Consider the following 20,578-nt stretch of genomic DNA (forward strand, 5'->3'; position numbering starts at 1 on the left):
TGTGTGCACATACCTAGCTGCACACATGCCTTAGAATGGACCCTTGGCACAGGAAAGACCCCATTTGGTAACTGGAAGGGAGGTTTTGGCTTTATGTGCTATTCATGCCAACAGAACTGAGGTTCAAAGCAGCTCATATGAATTATGATAGTCTTTTCTTTCACGAAGAACACAAAGTCACAAGGGTAAACTCAAACTGTGAGAGACAAACACGAATGACTGCTAGGTGAGGGATAGCCAAGTCCCTGGCATTGACCTGTCTCGGAGAGGACCCTGGTTTTCCTGCCTGAGAGAGAACGGCGCAAGTTCTGCTAATGGACAGCTTTGCGGTGGCTGCTCATGATACATAAAACATAGGAGAGAAGAGGAAGGCTCCCAGGGGCTGGAAGGCCAGCTCTACACTTCTGAGACCAGCAGCCAGGGAAGAAGTGGCTCTCTGCGGGTATGTGTCGAGACAAATTTCCCTTGACGATTTCAGGATCCTCTGAGAAATAGCTGGATGGTGTGTGTGCTGATAAGCATGAGATGTGGTTAATTTAAATGTTCCTATTCCTCTGCCACTAAGGACTCATTCCAAACAGAAACACATGTCTTCGAGGAAAATTGCAAACTTTTATAATTACTTCCTCAGTTTCCACTGCAATTTAGTGAGCTGATTAAAAAATAGGCTAAACAAGAAATCAGAGAGAGAAATGACCAGAGAACAAAATTGATCTCAGTAGGAATTTATACATCAGTGTTTATTTTGTTCGGATTTTTCCTCAATAGTAAATCCAGGCAGAGGGTACATTTCAGAAAGATTAATTCATGGTCAGACTTCTTCATAGGTGTATGACACTTTTAAACACGTTATGAAGCACTTTCACGCTTATTAATTCAGCAAATTCTCATCAACACCAGGGTTTTGAGTAGAAAAAGAATGTCCAGCCAGCATTAACTTAAACTGATAATTTTTAGAATCTCCAAAAGAGTGGAACACTATACCTATGTACACTGAGCATCGCTAGCTTTTTACAATAGCCCTGCAATCTCAGTGATTTTTCAGCCACTAAAGTAAATTTCCTACTTTCATTACAGTGTAATTCAGCCTATAGGAAGGAGGCAGTGCTCTGCTCTACACACTAACTCAAAGACCCAGGCTCGCTTACTTTTTAAGCATCATCTTCAACCCCTGTGGTCTCTTCAGCAGGGAAGAGCTTATTTGAAGACCCTTCCAACTCCTATTAGAAGTCTTGAAACTCTTCCATCCATTCATTCCCGGCAGTTAGCCTGTCTGAAATTAGCTTGCCTTATTACATTCCCTGAATCAAATCTCCACGAGAGGAGAGCCTCTTTCTGTTTGATAGTGTCTCCACTGTAATGAAGTGTCTGGCATAGAAATAGATGTGTTCAAATTGCGGTATGATCAAGCATGTGAATAAATGGTCCCTGTTCAAAACTACAGGTTGATGTGTACATGTGTGTGTGTGTGTGTGTGTGTGTGTGTGTGAGTGTGTGTGTGTGTATGTGACAGTACTGAGGTTTGAACTCAGGGCCTCATATTTGCTAGGCTAGTACTCTATCACCTAAGCCATGCTCCCAGCAGGTGAGATGTTTTGGATCACCTTGGGTCCAAAGTCACCTCTATCATCATCAGCTCCACAAGGGGTACGAGAGCAGCCATTAGTGCATCACTGCTATAAACCAGGATGGTTTCTAAAGCACTCATGAACTTGGGAGACATTCCAAAAACCAGTCCTAGCCCAAAATGTGGAGCACTGACATCAAAATCTGACTGAGATTAGACCTATCCAGTAAATTGACAACATCTGTACGTTTAACACAATCCACAGGTAATTCCTACACACATAAAGGCCTAGATGCATTTTCCTGGGTGTGTTATGATCCAGTAGAAGTACCTCAGATTTCTGAGGAAAGCAGGAATTCTTCGACCATCTCCCATGACTCTTGGACACCAAGTAAGGGTAAGGTACTTGGCAAACACCACAGAACTAAAAAAGGACAGGGCTCAGGTTGAAAGCCAGACTTCTGCCTGCAAATCCCTCATCACCATTTGCTCTCTGCTTCTCTGCCTCCCGGATAAAAACAATTAAGAAGGAGGAATAAATAGAAAATTTCAAGCTACATTTAAATGGTGGTTAATGATTTCAAGAATTGATTTGTTTTGGAAAAGGAAACAAGCATTTATTACTTACAGTGCATTTGATAAAATGTTTTTTCCATTACGTATTAAAGAACTCTCTAAGCAACATAATGAATGTTTATATTTCATTTATTTAGCAATTAAGCATCCTAATGTTCTTTTAGAAGCATTTATAGCACTTATTAAGAATTATCAAGCATCCTATTTGGGTCAGTGGTTGTTTTTTTTTCCTTAATTTTTTTGAAATGTCTCATTATTAGTACCTATGTCTTTCTTAGTACTGATTAAATTAAGTGTCTAAACAGTGTTATTAAAACTCTATGTTAGGGCTAAGGTTGTAGTTCAGTGGTAGAACACTTGCCTAGTGTGTGCAAGGCTCTGATTCCCAAGATCACAGAAAGAAAAAAAAAATCGAACAAACAAACAAAATCTCATTCTGAGTGTCCTGACCAAAAGCCATCTTATCTTCTAGCTATGATTGACTAAGAGATGATCACATGACCATTACTATCCAATCGGGTTCTACCTTAAGACTTTTTTCCCTGAACTAGTAGAAAAAACTGTCCAAAGGATCTAAGAAATGAGTTCCTTCTTTTCCCTTCTTTCCCTCCCCTCCTCCTCCTCTTCTTCCTCTTCCTCCTCCTCCTCCTCCTCCTCCTCCTCCTCCTCTCTTCTCCTCTCTTCTTCCTTCCCCTCCCCGACTTTTTTACCCCCAGTCTCCCTCCCTCCCTCCCTTCCTCCTTCCTCTCTCCCTCCCTTCTTTCCTTCCTTCCTTCCTTCCTTCCTTCCTTCTTTCCTAGCTCAGTTTGATCTTTACACTCATATAAATAGTAAAGCAGCATGTTCCAAAAAGAAGAATGTATCCAAAGTCAGAAGATTCTTTGAGCTGCAAAGAATCTATTTATTAATGATGGCCAGGCTGCATTGGAAATCTGCTATCAGGCTACTTACAGTATAGTAATTCATTTGAAGTAACAAATGACTTACCATTTTAGCCTCTAAATGTGGAGTAACTTAAAAAACATTCGAAGCACAGACTTTGGAATCAGCAGTGTGTGTGTGTGTGTGTGTGTGTGTGTTTGGCATCTGGTCCCCGGACACTGGAATCCTGAAGCAGGCTGTGAGATGGGGTCTGGGCCCCGCGGGACACACTGGTGCAGAGTGAGCGGCACATCTTACAGACCAGGTGCAATTTCACATTCATAACGTTTGCAAGGAAAACCCATAGGAGCATTATTGGCAACAGTTCCAAAGGGAGAACAAGCCAAAGGTCTACTGACTGGTGAAGAAATAGATCCATACAATGGAATATGATTCAGCCATAAAATAGTAATGAAATAGCGGTGTTTGTCATATGGATGAACCATAAAAACCCACGATTTATTAATCGACTACAGAAGCCAGACACAAAGGCCACAAAGCGCATGAGCTCATTGACAGGAAATGTCCACTGCAAGCAAATCCATTGAAATAGAAGTCAGATTGGCGGTGGCTGGAGCAGGAGTGGAGAGGGACCGTTGGGAGCCATTGCTAACGGATATGGGGTTTCTTTGGGTGTGTGTGATGAATGCAGTGTGGATGGCACGGCTCTGAACATGGCAGCCCTGACTCGAATATTTTGAGAGGATGTTGCATAGTGTATGGATTCCATTTCAATAAAGCTGTCCCCAAAGGTCATGCCTACAAGAATGACTTTCTCAGTCTAACTGGAAAGTTGTGATGGGGAGAGGAGAGGATGACCCATCCCCCGGACACATCCATGGAAGTGTGTCACGTGTGGTAGTGTGTCACTTGGGAAGAATGTAGAAGCCATCACCTTAGAAAAACAAGCTGGGGGGGGGATGGGAAGGGATGGGAAGGGGAAACAAAGGAGGAGGCAACAATGCTTGATAAGAAATGTACTCATTATCTTGCCCATGTAATTGTAACCCCTCTGTTCCGTATTTTCACAATTAAAAAAAATATTGATGCAAAAAAGAAAAGAAAAGAAAACCAAGCTGGGTTATCTTTCCGGGCTATCTCCACTCACTGTCCTTATTCTCAGAGAAAGGAGGGAGAAAAAGTTCAGAGCAGGAGACAATCCAAGCTTTGAATAATAACTGCTTTCCAATTAGCCGCATTGAAAATTGAGAGTAGACTGGTATTAATTTTCATGATCAAATTACTTCATTTTGCAGCTCTTCATATTACGAGGATAATTTTATGCCAGGATTGTTTTAGTCATTCGAATTATGCATGCATCAGTGTTTAGTGGGTGTTTACCTAACCTGCAGCCTACCCAAATGTTTTTGCTTCCTTGGAGCTCATGGCTAGTGCAATAGAATATTAATAGGCAGTATGTAGTGCAGAGATGAAATTCCTCTCGTTTCTTCATCCGTGCTCAGAAGGCGTGTTCAGGTGATAAGTCTTGGGAAACAGTATGAATACTATTCAGATGTATCTGCAGAAGCGCACGTGAGCACTGAGGCCTCATTATGTGAACTTGCTGTGTTTCCAGAGCAGATGTTTCATTAAGGATTCGGTTATGGGAGACAAATGAAAACCTACCATTTACTTAGATTTTCTGAGTGGTAGAGAAACTTCCCTCTGTCCCCTATTTGGGTTTCTAGGTCACTGATGGACGGGGGAACCAGTCTGCCTGTGGAATCCTTTTTCTTTAATCACGATCTGCCTCTTAACGCTGTTCTGTCATCCGCTTCTCTTCCTCCTTTGCCTCATCTTCTCTCTCTTCTTACCCATTTCCTTGCATTGTCTCTTTTGCCAGTTCTTAGTCTGTTAAAACCCAAGAATCAATCCTTACACTTTTTTTTTTCTTGATTGGTCGTGGGGGCTGAACTCTGGGCCTGGGCTCTGTCCCTCAGTTCTTCAGTGGTAGGCTAGCGCTCTACCCCTTGAGCCACAGCGCCACTTCTGGCTTTTTCTGCTTATGTGGTGTTGAGAAATTGAACCCAGGGCCTCATGCATGCAAGGCAAGCACTCTACCACTGAGCCACCCTAGCCCCAATCCTTATCCCCTTTTCCCCCCTCTCCTCTCCTATATCTGCACCCTTTCCTTCAAAGAACCATTCGATTCCCTTGGATTCTGTCAACTGTGACCCTAGGCTGGGGATTGCCAGATGTATGTGAGCGCATCTGTGGAAAGCGTTCTTGGAGATGGCCCTGTTGATTTCCACCTCATGCCCACACGTGGAGTATTCCCTCCATCAGCACTTGGCATTGGCTGTGCCATTTTGACACCCTGTTCTCCCTTTAATTCTCAGATTACTTAATTTTGCTCTGCAAAAATCTCTTGAATTCACTCTTCCTTCCATGACCTCTATATTAACTAGAATGGCATCCCAGAGTGGGACCAAGTTCCTCTTGGCAGTCTACATAGGGTTTAGCCCTTCTTAGAAAACTGGTCCAGAGGATGGACCACAGCGCTGCCTTCTTCCTTTCCTTCTTCCATTTCCAGGCTCCAGAGACTTGTCGCGCCTGCACCATTCTCCTTCATCCTATGGGATAAGATGAAGCCGAGAGCTAGGGGAAGAGAGTAGGAAAAGAAAGGATGGATAGGAGGCAATAAGGACTCAAGGGGCAAGCTGGACCTTGGGGCCCGGTGAATGTAGAAGGGAAAAGGGAAAACTCCATTGAAAAGTCTTCCTGTCTAGCAGCAGTGCGGCTGGTGGGGCAGCTGGAGAGCACAAGGGTACCATGGCCGGTGGAGAGTACGGCAGGGAGGAGCTGAGTTATCACTCAGGACTGGCCTTCTAGAATGTCCCTCACTCTGCAAATGCCAAGACTTAGTTGCATGGCACCCATATCGAGGTTTTATAAATTCATCTGGATTCCATAGAAGTCTCAGACCATATTCCCCTCTCCCCTATGTCTGGCTGGTTCATTGCTCTTGTTGTTGAATTAAGGAAGTTAGCTCCGTAAGCTGCGGCCCATGACTAAGTCGATAGGGTATGTCAGGCTGTTTGGAGGTAGAATTTTCAACCCCTTATTGCACCCAAGGGACTCGAGATCCTGAGAGTTCTTGCCAATTAACAAAAGGTCTTGTAGTACCAGGATGATTTACATTTTATGCTGTCAAGCAGAGATACACAAAACTTCTGATTCATGGAGAGTAAAACTGAGCAACCTCATTACACGAGTACAGATAATCCCCAACCATGGCACATAATGGCTTAGTTGACCAGAGTTCATGCCGACTCCAACAGAGGAGGTGACTAAAATGGGAGTATTAGCTCATTAGTTAATTCACCTATATTCATATATTCAATAAGCTGCCTGTTTGGGCCAGGCCACCATCTTGGCACTATAGAAGATGATGAAGATGTATGATATTGTATGTCTTCAGAGTTCAGAAGTCAGTGCTCAGTAAATAAGCAGTTGCATAGCAATAACATTTCTCAGGATGTTTTATTCATGATACCACTTGCAACAATCACTTAGGGTGTGTCTTACACATGGATTTCCTGCACCCCATCCTACTATATTGAGACCAGGAGCCAGAAAGTGTAGCAAATGACCCAAATGAATTGTTTTCACCTTGTGTTTCTGGAGCTGCAGTACTGTACATAGAGCGTGTTTCTAATGGAGAGAACCTCAGTGTGGGGACTGAGAATTGAAACATTGATTCTTTCACCTTGGTGGGAATTGTGGGGGGACAGTAGTAGGCTACCTCTTGGAGATGGTATCTAAATGGAGTCCAAGAGGACCAAAGAGTTTAGCAGAAGAGATGGAGTGGTGGAGTCCAAAGAGGTGTGAGGTGGCCCGTTGGGAGCATTTCTATGGGGTTGGGCACAGAGGAGAATGATTTGGATCAAGAGAGAATGAGGTCTTTGGTGACACAGAGGACCAAGGGACACTGGGGGTCCCCAGTTGCTATGGCCATTAGCCCTGCACGACCCAGGCCAATTTAATTGGTATGCTGGGCAAGTTTGATGAACGCTGCTGCCTTGTTACCTCCTTGGAGTGACAAGCCAGGCTTGAATGACAAACAGGTGAGGGAGGCTGCGTCTCACACTGATGTCAGAATGGTAGAGAAAGGAGCTGTTGCCAAGAGACAGATAAATGCTGGGAAGACAGCTGTTTGGGACCTTGAAGAAAGCCCTGAGATGGGGAATGCCAACTAATCTTGCCTAGATCTCAAAGTTTTGATGGTTCTAGGTGGTATCTGGCTCATAATAACATAAAATATGATGATACCACCCACACTACGTTGTATCCTACTTTTGTGGCTTAAAAATATTGTGAACATTTTCCCATGCCATTAAATATTCTACAACAACACAGTTTTTAAAAGGCCATCTAGCAGTCCATCAAAGTATCATAATTTATACAACACATCCTTTCTAATAAACAGTTTTGGGATGTTTTTACACTTTACATAAGATAAATATCACCAAAATGAATAACCCTCTTTATAAATCATTATGCACATCTTTGATTATTTTCAAATGGGCTCATTTTAAATAACCATGAACCATGTATTGCTATTTTGTGATAGCATTTTCTATTCATTGTTTCCTTTATGAACTAAAACTTTTCCTTCAGGCTAAAAAAAATGGAAAGGAAGTTCTTGGAACATCTGGCTTATGGTGTCATTTACTTTTGATATTCAGCTGTACACCCTGATTTTGAAATGCCTCTTTTCAAATAGTCTCATCCCAGGTTTAATTTCCCTTCTGGAGATACAGATGCAAGTGTGTTTCCCTCTGCGAACCTTTGGCCTCGAGCCTTGACTGTGGGAGCAAAACAATGCTGAAGTTGTAATTCCTTACTGAAAATGATCATCTCTCTATTTGTAAGGCCCAAGGAGGAGGGGGAGAAAACTAGAAAGGAGTGCAGTGCAGGAGTGCATATTAGACCCCCCCAAAGACTCTGCTCCCATCGAAAATGGTGAGGTCTGGGCCATTCACCCAGACAATCAGACAAAATCTGAGAGTTACGTATTATTAGTTTGATGATTGATGAGCAGGCCTAGAAGAAGGAAGGTCACACTGTCAGTTAAGTCACAGAGTTAGAATTATAACCCAGGATGAACCAAACCCACTGTGATGTGTCAGGGGAAGCTCTCAGAGCTCTGCTTTGCTAGTATTCCAAACTGAAATTTGGTGAATGGTGTAGATGCGTCAGCTTTGATTGCCAGGCCAAGGTGTCAGGGCAGCGACAGTGACTGCCCAGCACTCTCTCCCACCTGGATTTCATCCTCTGGAAGTTATTTTCTTGCCTAAAAGAAGAGGGGATTTCTGAGCTCTGAAGACAGTCCATCTGATAAAATGATCTTATGGAAATGCAGGTCCTTATCTGTACTGATGTCCGTTATCTCTCTGCGACAGAGGAAGTGGACATCATCCCTGGACTGACTTCTAGAGGCCATGCTGCCACCATCCTCTGGAAAAATGCTTGCTCTGCCTTGGTTGACCAACACAGAGGGAGCTGCAAGGCCTCTCTTCTGCCACAGGAAGGAGCTAGAAGGATGCCTATGCCATCCCCATCCTCCCTACATCGCCTTTCAGTTGAGGAGGAAAAGAATTGGAGACAGCACATGTGAAATGCAGGAAAACTGGGAGGCGGGGTGGGGGAGGGGAGAATGATGTAGATGGAGACATGGAAAGATTTTTATGCATGTGATTCTTGTAGTGTATTCATGAGAAGTAGGACTCTATTAAATAGAGAGCCCTTGTCAGTGTCTAAGAGGATGAGTCAATACAGAGCTCAGAGGTCCTTCAAACTGGCTTAAAAAATACCTTCGTTCTGATTCACAGAGTACGAGAGGCAAAGAACAATGTATACAAGAACATGCACACTCCCTCTCACACACTTGAGCAAAGCAAGGCCAGTGATTGTGGAATTACTGGCCTATAACGAGCTCTTAATAAATATTTGATGAGCGAGGCAATGGACTAGAAGCCAATTTAACACCAGCGGATTGCCTTGTAACCCCCCCCACACACACCTTTTGCGTACTTCATGGATTTATGGACACAGGTAGTTCATGAAGCCAGGCTGACTGGTGGATTATCTACACAGATGGAAAAGTCACTGGCCAGGCAATGAGGGAACAAGTCAGGACAGTCTAGCCTGGGCTCCTGGCTTATCTGGAAGGGTAAAGTTCCTGAAGTTAAACATTATCCAATGAGAAGCCTGGGCTGGACCACATACTAAATACTTGGGTGCCACTAATGCTTCATGAACACGAGGGAGAAATTCCAAGGTGGCAAAGCAATGGACCTGACACCAGCCCTGCGCAACCCCCTCCAGCCACCGCTTGTGAGCAAGAGGAGGTCTTGCTGGAGACAGACCCACTGGTTGACTCCACATGTGTGTGTATGAACACAGCACACACACCCCTGTACACAGATACAGGACGATATCTGTATATGCATATGCACATGTACGTACCCAGAGACACACATATACACACCTTACACATCTATGCCTATATGTATACATACATGCATGCATACTCATGTGGACCTAGAGATAATCTCCCTTACCCCTGCCCATACCACACAGACACCTATAGATACACACCTACACTTATGTGCAAATGTACACAAAATACAGACACCTACACATCTGTGTGTATACACACACACCTACACATACACACACTCACTCATCCCTTCCCTCCCCTACTGTCCCCCTTCCCTCCCCTCCCCCCTCCCCTTCTCTTCCTGGCATAAGCCACCAGTGCTTGGCACAATATTTCAATAACAGAACTTGATTTAACTCCAAATTCGAGTTGCCTTCTCCTTTTTTGCCCCTCACTGTAAGAAAAAAGTTATAAAATATATAATATTTGTATTCTTACCACTGAATGCTTAAAATATTAGTTATCACTCTAATGTTCAAAAAGCATAACATGCAATCCTGGGAAAAGGCGATACTGCCTCAGCTTTCCTGAAATCGTGACATGCCCTGTGCTAACCTGTCCATCCCTTGGACTTTGGGTCATCATAACATCCATGCCTGGCAATTCTTCGCTTGCTGAATCATTCTGTCACTATGTTACACTCAACATAATATTTTGCAGTTATTACCAGAGCATGATTTCAGTAATGTTTTAACTCCCAAATGTGTCACTGATTCAGGAACTTAGCACCAGATCAAACATTCCGTTGTGTGCCAGTGATGTCCAAGAGAAAGAAGGCCAGACTAGAGAGCATTCCTCATGTATCTGAGAGCAGGAGGGGCTGACATGTTCTGTGTGATTCCAACTGGGAAAGCAAGACCAATGCCAAGGCCACGTTCATAGGGAAGACAATGCTGAGCTCTGCTGACCAAAAAGCCAGGTGTCAGGGCCAGCGACAGGCCCGTTCTCAGAGGCCCTCTGGCAATAGTCAGATGACTCCTGGGGTTGAGTCCCAGACAACCCCCAGGTTGTAGGTGGGACATTCCTTCTTTGGCAAGATTCTAAGAAAGTTCTTTGGAAGAGTCTTAGCTTTTTTTTTTTTTTTTTTACTGACTGGAAAGTCTCTTTTGGTAAAACATCTTGGCTTTAGAAGGAATCTTTGAAAGGTGCCTGTCCTGGCAGACGGACATGGCATAACACGGACCCACTTCCAATGGAGCCAACTGTCATCCCTTTCCTCTTGAGTGGCTGAGAGAAAGCTCCCCAGACACGGAGGCCTACCCCAGCAAGGCTGTTCTCAACGACCGCTCTAGCACAGAAGAAGATGATTCCATCAGTCGCTGGAAGGAAGACCTCGTTCAGAAGCAGGCTTCCGATAGGAGGAATTTGGATCTCAGAAGAGGTGGAAGGTCTCCTTGCCTGGACAGTCTGTAATTCTAGGTGCTCCTTACTTGGCAAAATAACCTTTCTTTTCCTGGTGGTCGCCTCGGCAGATCAGAAACTAGACCCATCTTCATCCCTATGGAATCTCTCCATGTCTGGCGCAGAGCTAGGCACAAGACACTGCTTAGCCACACGCTCCTTCCTGAATCCACTGGCCAAGTATGAATTCAGAGTGTTAGGCAGGGTCTGGGGCCAACAGGGAAAGAAAATGGACAACCATGATCACAGCAAATGGATACGAAATTTGCCCCTCTGGTCTACAGTCTAGTAGGAGACACAAAGTGTTCTCCAAAAGAACAACTTTTATCCGTGAACGGAGCTGAAGACAATGAAGGAATGCACTCGGTGTGGTGGCTGAAGATATTCAGGGTTGGGGGGTGAGGCGATGACATTTAAAGCTCACACCTGAAGGCTGGAGGAAGCCTTGGGGGAAGAGCTAAGTGGAGAATAAGCCAAGGGGAAGGAGTCTGGTGGGGCCCTGCCCGCCGCCCATGGGAAAAGGACTCAGAGGCAGCGAGAGCCCAGCAACGAGGCCCTCTTCCCTTCCCTCTCAGCGCCAGGCACCGTGCGAACAACCCACGGGCCAGGGCGCGACCCCCACCCCCCTCTTTACTGTGGGGGAAACTAAGGCTCAGGATAGGCAGGTAACTTGCCACTGCCTCATGGCGATTAAGCAGTAGAAGCAGGCTTCTAACTCGGTTGAACACGTGTGAGACTGGAAAGACCAAGTCCTTCCTATTGTCTACCCTTCTGTCTGGACTTTGACCTTGCTTGGGAGCCTTCAGCTTGGGAGCCCCGAGAGCCAGGGGCTCTAGGCAAGGCCCCCCAAGCTGGGAAGTTCGTGTGTTACCTCCAACAGAAGACTCGCCTGGTCTCAGGTGAGCACGCACTTGTCAGGAAACCCACATCTGGATCCCCGATGTGGAAGCCATCTCTCCACTCCCCTTCAAAGACTCACAACAAACTGCTTCTAAACCATCCCTGCAAGGGACGCCCTTTATCCACTGGGGGTGGCCTCAGCGGTCACTGCTGATGGAGCCACAAGATTGGCAAGAGGTCCCCCTGCCCCCATCTTCCGGTGGCTGTGTGCATGGCTGGCAAGCAGGAAGGACTGAGGCTGGTCAGTGGAGACAGAGGGAAAGTTTGAAGCTTACACCCCTAAGCTTCCTGGCCTGGGGCCAGCCCCATCTCCATACCTCAGAGGAGGATGAGGCTGGAGGGGCAGGTCTAACCTGCTGTCACCCCACAAGAGTCCCTTGTGCGAGTTCTCCCCCACCCTACCCCTCCCACAGTGCTGGGTCATCACAATTGCTGCTTCAACCCAGTCTTGCTTGGGTCTTGAGCTAGCCCCCGTCTAGGAGGGTCCCGTTCCAACTACGAAGTTGGACCAGAGTCAGAAGGTTGCTGAGCCAGAAGCAACTTTCCTGATGCCTGTCCCAGCCCTCTTACCCACGCCTGCCATGTTCTCCGGTGTGGTCCTGCCCCTCAGCCTGTACTGACTAAAGCGTGGGTGTTGAGAGAGGTCCATATGCCATGGGATGTTTGTTCTATCCTACTCACTCATGTGTGTGTGTGTGTGTGTGTGTGTGTGTGTGGCCTGGGGCTTGAACTCACGGCCTGGGTGCTGTCCCTGAGTTTTGCTCAAGGCTAAAACTTGAGTCACAGCTCCCCTTCTGGCCTTTTGGTGCTTCATGGAGATAAGAGTCTCTTGAACTTTTCTACCCTGGCTGGCTTCAAACCTTGATCTTCAGATCTCAGCTTCCTGAGTTGTTAGAATTATAGGCACGAACCACTGGTGCTCCTCTTAATTTTTTTTTAAAGCAGAAACAAAACCACAACTCAGCAGCTTTTCTGGTGTCCTAGGCAGAGTACACTGCTTTTATTGTTTTGGCAAGCCTGGTGTTTGAACTTTAGGCTTCATGCTTGCCTAAAGTTTGCACTTTAGGCAGGAGTGGCTTTACCACTTGAGCCATGCCTCTAGCCCTGCTTGTCTGCTGGTTGTTTTGAAGATGAAAACTAGTGAATTGTTCTGCTCTGCCTAGCCTTCAACTGCAATCTCTGAGAGCTCAGTTTCTTGAGTAGCTAGGATTCTAGGTATGAGCCATCCATATCTGGCTTAAAAAAGACATTAAATACCTAAAAAGAAAACACATCAAGAGAAGTGAAGTTATTCAGGCAAGACCAACTCTTAAAGCAACTGGTGGTGCTGCACTGGATTTACACATGGGAATCTTCATGCAAAGGGAGCTTACATCTGGCCTTCACTGGCATTCTGGATTCTTCTCAGGAAGGTGGCAGCAGGCAGTGGCTGATCTGCTAAGCTTTTGGAGCTGGTGATCCACATATTGCTTCCTCCTTCCTTCGATCCCTCCCTCCCTCCCTCCCTCTCTTTCTTTCCTTCTTTCTTCCTTCCTTCCTTCCATCCTTCTTCCCTCCCTCCCTCCCTTCTTTCTTTCTTTCTTTCTTTCTCCTTCCTTCCTTCCTTCTTTCCCTTCCTTCCTTCCTTCCTTCCTGTCTCTCTCTATGTGTGCCAGTTCTGGGGCTTGGACTCGGGACATAGGCACTACCCCTTAACTTTGTCACTCAAAGGTGGCATTCTACCATTTGAGACATACCTCCACTTCTGGCTTTTTTTTTTGCTGGTTAATTGGAGATAAGAGTCTCATGGACTTGTCTGCCTGGGCTGGCTTCAAATTGGGGGTCCTTAGATCTCAGCTACCAGAGGAGCTAAGATTAAAGACATGTCTATAATGGGTGCCTGGCTAAGATGGCTTCTAAGCAGGGCAAGTCTCTGGTGGAGTTGGATTCCCGGCGATGAATAGGTAAGTGCAACTTTGCTGTTTCTGGCTGGAGTTTTCCTATGTGATAATTGCTACTCCACAGGATTTCTAAAGGTGCAAATGAGATTTTAAAAAAAAGTAGGGAAGGGCTAGCATGCAGTAGACTATGTTCACATGGTTTACATTAAGCAGCCACTAGAGTAGTTAAGGTAGTAAACCCGAGAATCTGGGTGTGGTGGCTCTAGCCTGCAATCCCAGCTTTTTTGGGCAGCAGAGGTTGGGAGATCAGCCCAGGCAAAAAGAAGTTTTGAAATTGCATCTCAGCCAATGGCCGAGAGCTGGTGTCTATCATCACCAGCCGCACCCGGCGGCCTGCACTCAATTCAAAGACTGCCAGGGTTGGTTTCTTTCCCTCCCTTTCTGCCTCTAACTAGTGTGGCTCAAGCAGCAGAGGTCCTGCCTAGCAAGGATGAGGCCCCGCATTTAACCTTCGGTGCTGCCCTCCACCAAAATAAAAGACTGGCCCCACTGGCATGCAATGTGGAGTGAGTCTCTTCATCGCTTGGGTCTCCTCTCCCATGCACTGTTCCTTTTATTTCTGTATCTCTTAAGGAATTGGTATTCATAGAGGCTGAGCAGGGGGACTGCTGAGCTGGACGCAGAGCTTGATGGAGAGAGAACAGTGAGAAGTGGAACACAGCTCCTGTCTCAACAAAGTGCGGGTGTCAGCCGGTCAGAGCTCTGGTGTCATAGTTGCCAGCTCCTCCCGGGCTGTCTCCCTTCTGGGAAGATCAGCGTCCTTTTTGTTAAAAAAAAAAATTCAGTGCCTATTCTCTGTCCTTTAGCCTTTTTGCTCAAGGCTAACACTCTGCTACTTGGGCTATATCTTCAATTCTGCTTTTTGCTGGTTAATTGGAGATTAAGAGTCCCATGGACTTCCCTGCATGACCTGGCTTTGAACTGTGATCCTCAGATCTCAACTCCTGGGCAGCTAGAATAACAGGCTTGGGCCAGTGGTACCTGGCAAAGGCACATTTCCTGGGCTAAGGATTGTCTTTCTCTTGGTTCAGGATCCTTCTTAAGCCCAGAAATTTAGCCTGTCTGGCGGGGGGGGGGCGGGGGAAGGGAGGGCAGGAGGGGTGAGTGCAGATGTCAGCAACCTGTGGACACTGGCCAGATTGGGGATCTAGGTAGGTAGATTCTAGACTGATAGCCCAGATTTACCCTCTTCCTTCCTCCCTCCCTCCCTCTCTCTCTTTCTCTCTCTCTCTCTCCACACACACACACACACACACACACACACGCATGCACGCACACACACACACTCTCTCTCTCACACACATATCAGGAAACAGGCAGACACTCTGAAGGGGGTCCAAAGGCAAAGACTGTCCTCTTACAATTTCCTTTCTGTCATTTATCCAACTCATGCGTGATGAAAAGACGCACACATGCAAGCTGGACTTGTGGGCGAGTCCCAGTGTGTGCTGTGTGTGCAGGGTGGTGGGAGGAGGAATGAGCAACTAGGAAGTGCTCTGGTGTTTATATTGCAGTGTGCACTGTTTAAATCACCCACTGGGAATAGGTGTCTGTGTGATTATCCTTAATCCATGCTCATTCAAAGGGTGTCAGGGCTGCTTTTGTTCCCTCCCCTCCCACCTCTCCATTCATACAAACTCCGCTGCCTCCAACTAGCCTTTGCCCACTCCATTCCCCGAGCAAGAGAGCGTACACAAGTCGTGGAGAATGAGCATGCTTTCCTCTGAAGCCGTGTGTCTCTGTCTGTCTGGCACCGCAGTGCTGGGTTGCTTAGTGCTTTGCAAATGCAAGTGTTCAAGGCCTTTGCAGAGCTGGATGCTGTGCCTGGCCGGTGTCTGGGGAGGGGCTTGCCTGCTCAGCCTCCCCTTCTTCTGGAGTTTGATCCTCTTCTCCTTGTCCTGCTTTCTTCTGCACACCTGCACAGCTGATGAAGAGCTGCTACCCGCGGATGGAAAGGCCGTGCTGGTGACAGGTAAGCAGACAGGGCTACAGCGAGCCCACAGGACGGGATTTGCTGTTCTCTTTGCTTCAGCACGACTCTGTCAGGTTCACCTTGAACATAAAAAAAAAAAGTTAGCATGGAGAAAATGAAAGCACGTAGCCACGGTATTTCTTAGGGTATTGCTTTGGTGTGATCTTTTTATTTTTATTTTTGGGTGGAGAGGACTGTCTTTAGGGTAAGAGGCAAAGTATAAGGTAAGCTGCCAATTTCTTAGGAATAAATATGAATAGCACGTGTTTTATTACACCTGGGAGCACTCCACCCATGTCTTTAGGTTTAAGTGCAGCTTTGGTGTGAGATTCAATGTCTGAACGGATTCTCAATCTGGCCATCTCCTGTAGGTCTAAAAGAAAGCTGGCAGGACCCAGTCTCTCTGTGCCTCTCTGGGTCTCTGGGTCTCATCTGTGCGGCAGCCTTTGCCTGCTGGCTGCAAGGAGCCTGTGCCCTGTCGGAACCTTTTCTGTCCAAGTGTTGTCCTGACATATTACTCTTAATTAGATCAAGTTGTCAGCGTGGCCAGCAATTGAGTTGCTCATTAGCTGAGCTGCCAATTTTTTTTCTCCCTTCTTTTGTGTTTCATTCCACGGAAAGTGTGAAGCCAAATTAAATTCCTTTGAGTTGTAAAACAGGTTTGTTTAGTTGAGGAGTTTGAACTTGGAGAGGGCTTTAATGAGAATTACACAGAGTTGTCATAACCCAGAATGGTCTGGTGAGATGATGAATTTCAGACTTCAGCAGAATCTTTTGCTGGGAGGTTTTCCCACTTTTGACCGTGACCTTGGGGAATGAAGGAGGCATTAGGTGTGGTTGGAAGAAAATCAGGAATCGTGACAATTCACAGAGAAAGATGATTTTTGTATATTTTTGACCTTTTTGCTCTAATCCAATAACAAATTTCTTTCATGAAATGAAATACAAGTTGGTGCTTGCTGGAGTTTTGAAAAGCTGCAGATGATGAGCTCCTTTAAATTAAAAACAAAAGTAGACAATTCAATCCCTGGGACATTTATCTGCATGAATGGCTGGTCTCATGCACCCGGATTCTTGCTTCTGGGAGCTTGGCTGGGTCTTTTACGGGGTCCCTACAATCCGGATGACCTCCCAGAGCATCTGGAGTGCAGATATAATGGCTGTGTGTGGCCGGTAGCAAGCACACTAGAATTTCAGAGTCTTTCTAGGTCTGACTCAGTTTTTGTACTTTTTCAGTAGCATGGAAGAAAACAGAACAATTCAGCATTTCTCCAAAAAGAAAAATTAGCCATGCCATGATGGAGACTCGGGGTCTCCCGGAGGTCTAGTTACTCTTAGAAAACCAATTCCAGGGCTCAGCACTTCTATAGCTAATTAATGAGCATACTTCATCTCAGGATAAACTCAGGCAAAAGGGTTTGCAGGAATCCACACTTGCTTGCTTATCTCGTCAGTGCTCTTCACCCTCTGTGCTTGAAGCTGGAACTATGTATTTAGACTTATAAAATATACACCCAGCTCAGAGAACCCACACAGTCTTTGTGACTTTTGACTGTGTCTAAAATCTAAGATAACCGACTTAGTTAGGCAACTCAAGCCCTGTGACTAATCCTGAAATGAAATGCTTAGCAATTAAGAACACTGAGAATGAAGACAAGAAGTACAAATAGTTGAGGGTGACTGGAATGTTACCCCTAGGTTTTGCTGTCATCTTCACCCGGGAAAACAAGGCTCAATATTGTTCTCCTGTAGTTTCCAGACCTTTGTGAATAAATTCCTTCAATGAGACTAGAAACTTGTTTAAAACAAGAAACAAGCAGAAAAGAGAAGAAGCCACTTGGAATTTGGAAAGCTTCCTTTCCTTTTGGCATGTGCTACATACATTGGTACACATTTTGGTAGGGCAAGGGTAGGCAAATAAACATGAACGTGCGTATAAAAAGTGAGTTTTGCCAGGTGCTGGTAGTTCATGCCTGTAATCCCCAGCTACTCAGGAGACTAAGATCTGAGGATCATGATTCAAAGCCAGGCTGGGCTGGAAAGTCTGTGTGACTCTCATGTCCAATTAATCACCAGATAGCCAGAAGTGAAGCTGTAGTTCAAGTAGTAGAGTGCTAGCCTTGAGCAAAAAAGCGCAGGGATAGTGCCCGAGCTGTGAGTTCAAGCCCCAGGACCAGGGAACACTCATACCCATTGTGCAAATTGCTAGGAGGTTAAGGGAAGAGTTTGGAAACAGATAAACAAAAGGAAGGAAATTGTTTATAAAGGAAGTAGATTGTGAATAATTGAAGCAGAATACGTGGATGTTTTTCTGCCCCTTGATTTCTATTTTGTGCAATGTCATTGTATAATTTATATCATACTTAAAAGAGAGTTAAAATTTAATGGATTGAGTTGGTTTTAGTTTCTATTTAACCATGGACTCAGGTGAAGGACAATTTATAAATATAAGTAAAAAAAACCAAATCAACTCAACTTTTGTCCTTTGAGTCTTTTTTTCATTTTGCGAAGGTGTTCAAAGCTCGTTTGCCTCCAAGACAATATAATTATAGTATTCATGTGCAGAGTGTTTGAACATGTGTTTGTCTCCAAGGTTCTGGAGGCTAAAGTGGCTGTTTGATACATTAAAAAAAAAAAGACTACGAAATTAATTGGCATGATCGCACAAAACATTTCAAGCTTAATATTGAGAGAAAAGCCTCGATAGTCTGGCAGGTGTGGGTTTGGATCTCAAATGTTCCCTGCCTGGGGTGTGTGTGGGGTCCCGCGAGGCTGAGTGAGATCAAGACTGGGGTGACAGAGATATATTAGGAGGGTTTCCCAGCCAAATGGACAGGGAACAGGGAGGCCAAGTAAGGACCGCAGGGAAGTCCTGGGGGGGGGTCACCTGGGCAGATGAGGTAGCCCTGATTGGGAGGTAAGGGGTATAATCTTGAGGACATTGCATCTGTCAATCATCAGTTAAGCGCATCACAGCTGTCAATCATTAGTTAAGGTCAGCCTCATCTCCTTTGTATGCCCCTTGGTGGTGGGAGGGAGGAGAGGACCCTCAGCCTCCATAAACACTTCAGCCTCCCCCTGGGGTCACTGGTGGTGGTTCCAGAGATTTGTGGGTGGATCTCCGAGGGTCAGTGCACAGAAAAGATGGTCGAGGGATCCAGGAACCATCTCTGTGTGTACCTAACGCTAGCCGTACGGTTGTTGGTACTCGCTTGGAGCTTTTTTTGTGTGTGTGTCAGTCGTGGGGCTTGAACTCTGGGCCTGGGCGCTGTTCCTGAGCTCTTCAGCTCAAGGCGCGCGCTCTACCACTTGAGCCACAGCGCCACTTCCAAGCTTGGAGCCGTTAGGTTTGTTTTCTCCTCTGTACACTGGAGGTGCATTCACGCAGTAAACACTAACTGGGGATGCAGTATGTGTCACTTCTCTTCTAGAAGCGGAGCAAGTGGTCGAATCAGAAGCTCTCCTATTGCTTTCCTAGGACTCATGTTCACTGGGGCTGGACCCCCTTTATCGGAGATTACATAGGATCTGTCCTTCTCGCCCCCTCTAAACTTTTTGGGAGGGGTGCAGGCCACTGTACTTTTCCACTCAGTCTGGCCCTCACGGGGCTTTCTCAACTGTGGTGTGATAACTGCTGATTTGTTGACCATGAAGCTGGAAACTTCAAAATTCAGCAGGGAGGACACACCTGACTCAGGCTGTGTGTGCGTTGGGGGGGGCAGGAGGCACTGGGGGTGAGGGAGAGACTCTTTCACTGCTTTCCAGCCAAAGTGGGGGTTCTGGGAGAAGGGTCTCCTTAAAAATTAGTTTTCTAGAAAAAAAATAAGAGGAAGGCATTTCAGACTTGTCAGTTAAGCATCTACCATGCCACACCTAGCTTATGACATCAGGGACTTTTTAATGGAAAATTTCACAACAGGATACAACTGATACAGAAAAGCAAAGTGTTTTTTGTTGTTATTGGTGGTCATGGGGCTTGAACTCTGGGCCTGGGCACTGCCCTTCAGCTCTTCAGCTCAAGGCATGTGCTGTACTTGAGCCACAGCACCACTTCTGCACTTCTGGTTTTTGGAGTGGTTTATTGGAGATAAGAGTCGCATGGAGTTTCCTGCCTGGGCTGGCTTTGAACTATGATCCTCAGATCTCAGCCTCCTGAGTATCTAGGATGACAGACATGAGCCACCACACCTGGCAGAAATGGAAAACATTTTAAGTAAAGGTCTTTTATTTATTATGCTCTCAATGAGGAGTAAAAGGAGGATAGCGGCTCCTGAGAATCATTCCATAAGTCCTTTCAAGGCTCTAAGAGTTGGGATGCCTCTGGCATCGTCTTGAGATTTGAACTCCTTTGACTATAACATTAGAGTAATAAATGGATTGACATTGACAGTAGACTAAGAGAAATAACCTCTCTGTGCTCAGCACATGTGTGTGTGTGTGTGTGTGTGTGTGTGTGTGTGTGTGTGTGTGTGTGTGTGTGTGTGTGGCTGGTGACCAAGTCAGGGTCTCTCATTGAGAAACACCACCCCTTTCCATGCATTTCACATGTGGTTCTCACAACCTTGATAGTTTCCCATTTTGTGAACTGATGGATGTGACCTACTAGGTAGCAGAGGTGAGATGCCCCTGCCACCCGAAAACGTCCTTCTAACCATCAGCAGCAGCAACGTTGTAGCTGCAGTCAGTACTGGACCACAAAGTCTCCAAAGATAACATGTCTCTGCTCAGTCGGCAAGGATGTACTGGGCATCTGTTAAGTACATATGGCTCTGCTTGGTGCAGCCTTGGGCAAGTGGCTGGATATAAGGGAGGCATACTAGGAGCAATGAAAGGAGAGCATCACGGCCAGGAATAGG

The 20,578-nt window shown here is 45.8% G+C and overlaps 1 protein-coding gene across 1 annotated transcript in view; it reads left to right on the forward strand.

The window, feature by feature from the left end:
- The first annotated feature begins 15,457 nt into the window (after positions 1 to 15,457).
- The window catches only part of Hsd17b2 (hydroxysteroid (17-beta) dehydrogenase 2), a 30,427-nt gene continuing 25,306 nt past the window's right edge, over positions 15,458 to 20,578 (forward strand). Inside the window, exon 1 of the mRNA XM_013012832.1 lies at positions 15,458 to 15,722. Coding sequence (XP_012868286.1) covers positions 15,458 to 15,722 — 265 coding nt within the window. The remainder of the gene's footprint in view (positions 15,723 to 20,578) is intronic.

The sequence above is a fragment of the Dipodomys ordii genome, unplaced genomic scaffold, assembly GCF_000151885.1.
Source record: "Dipodomys ordii isolate 6190 unplaced genomic scaffold, Dord_2.0 Scaffold18, whole genome shotgun sequence".
NCBI lineage: Eukaryota > Metazoa > Chordata > Mammalia > Rodentia > Heteromyidae > Dipodomys > Dipodomys ordii.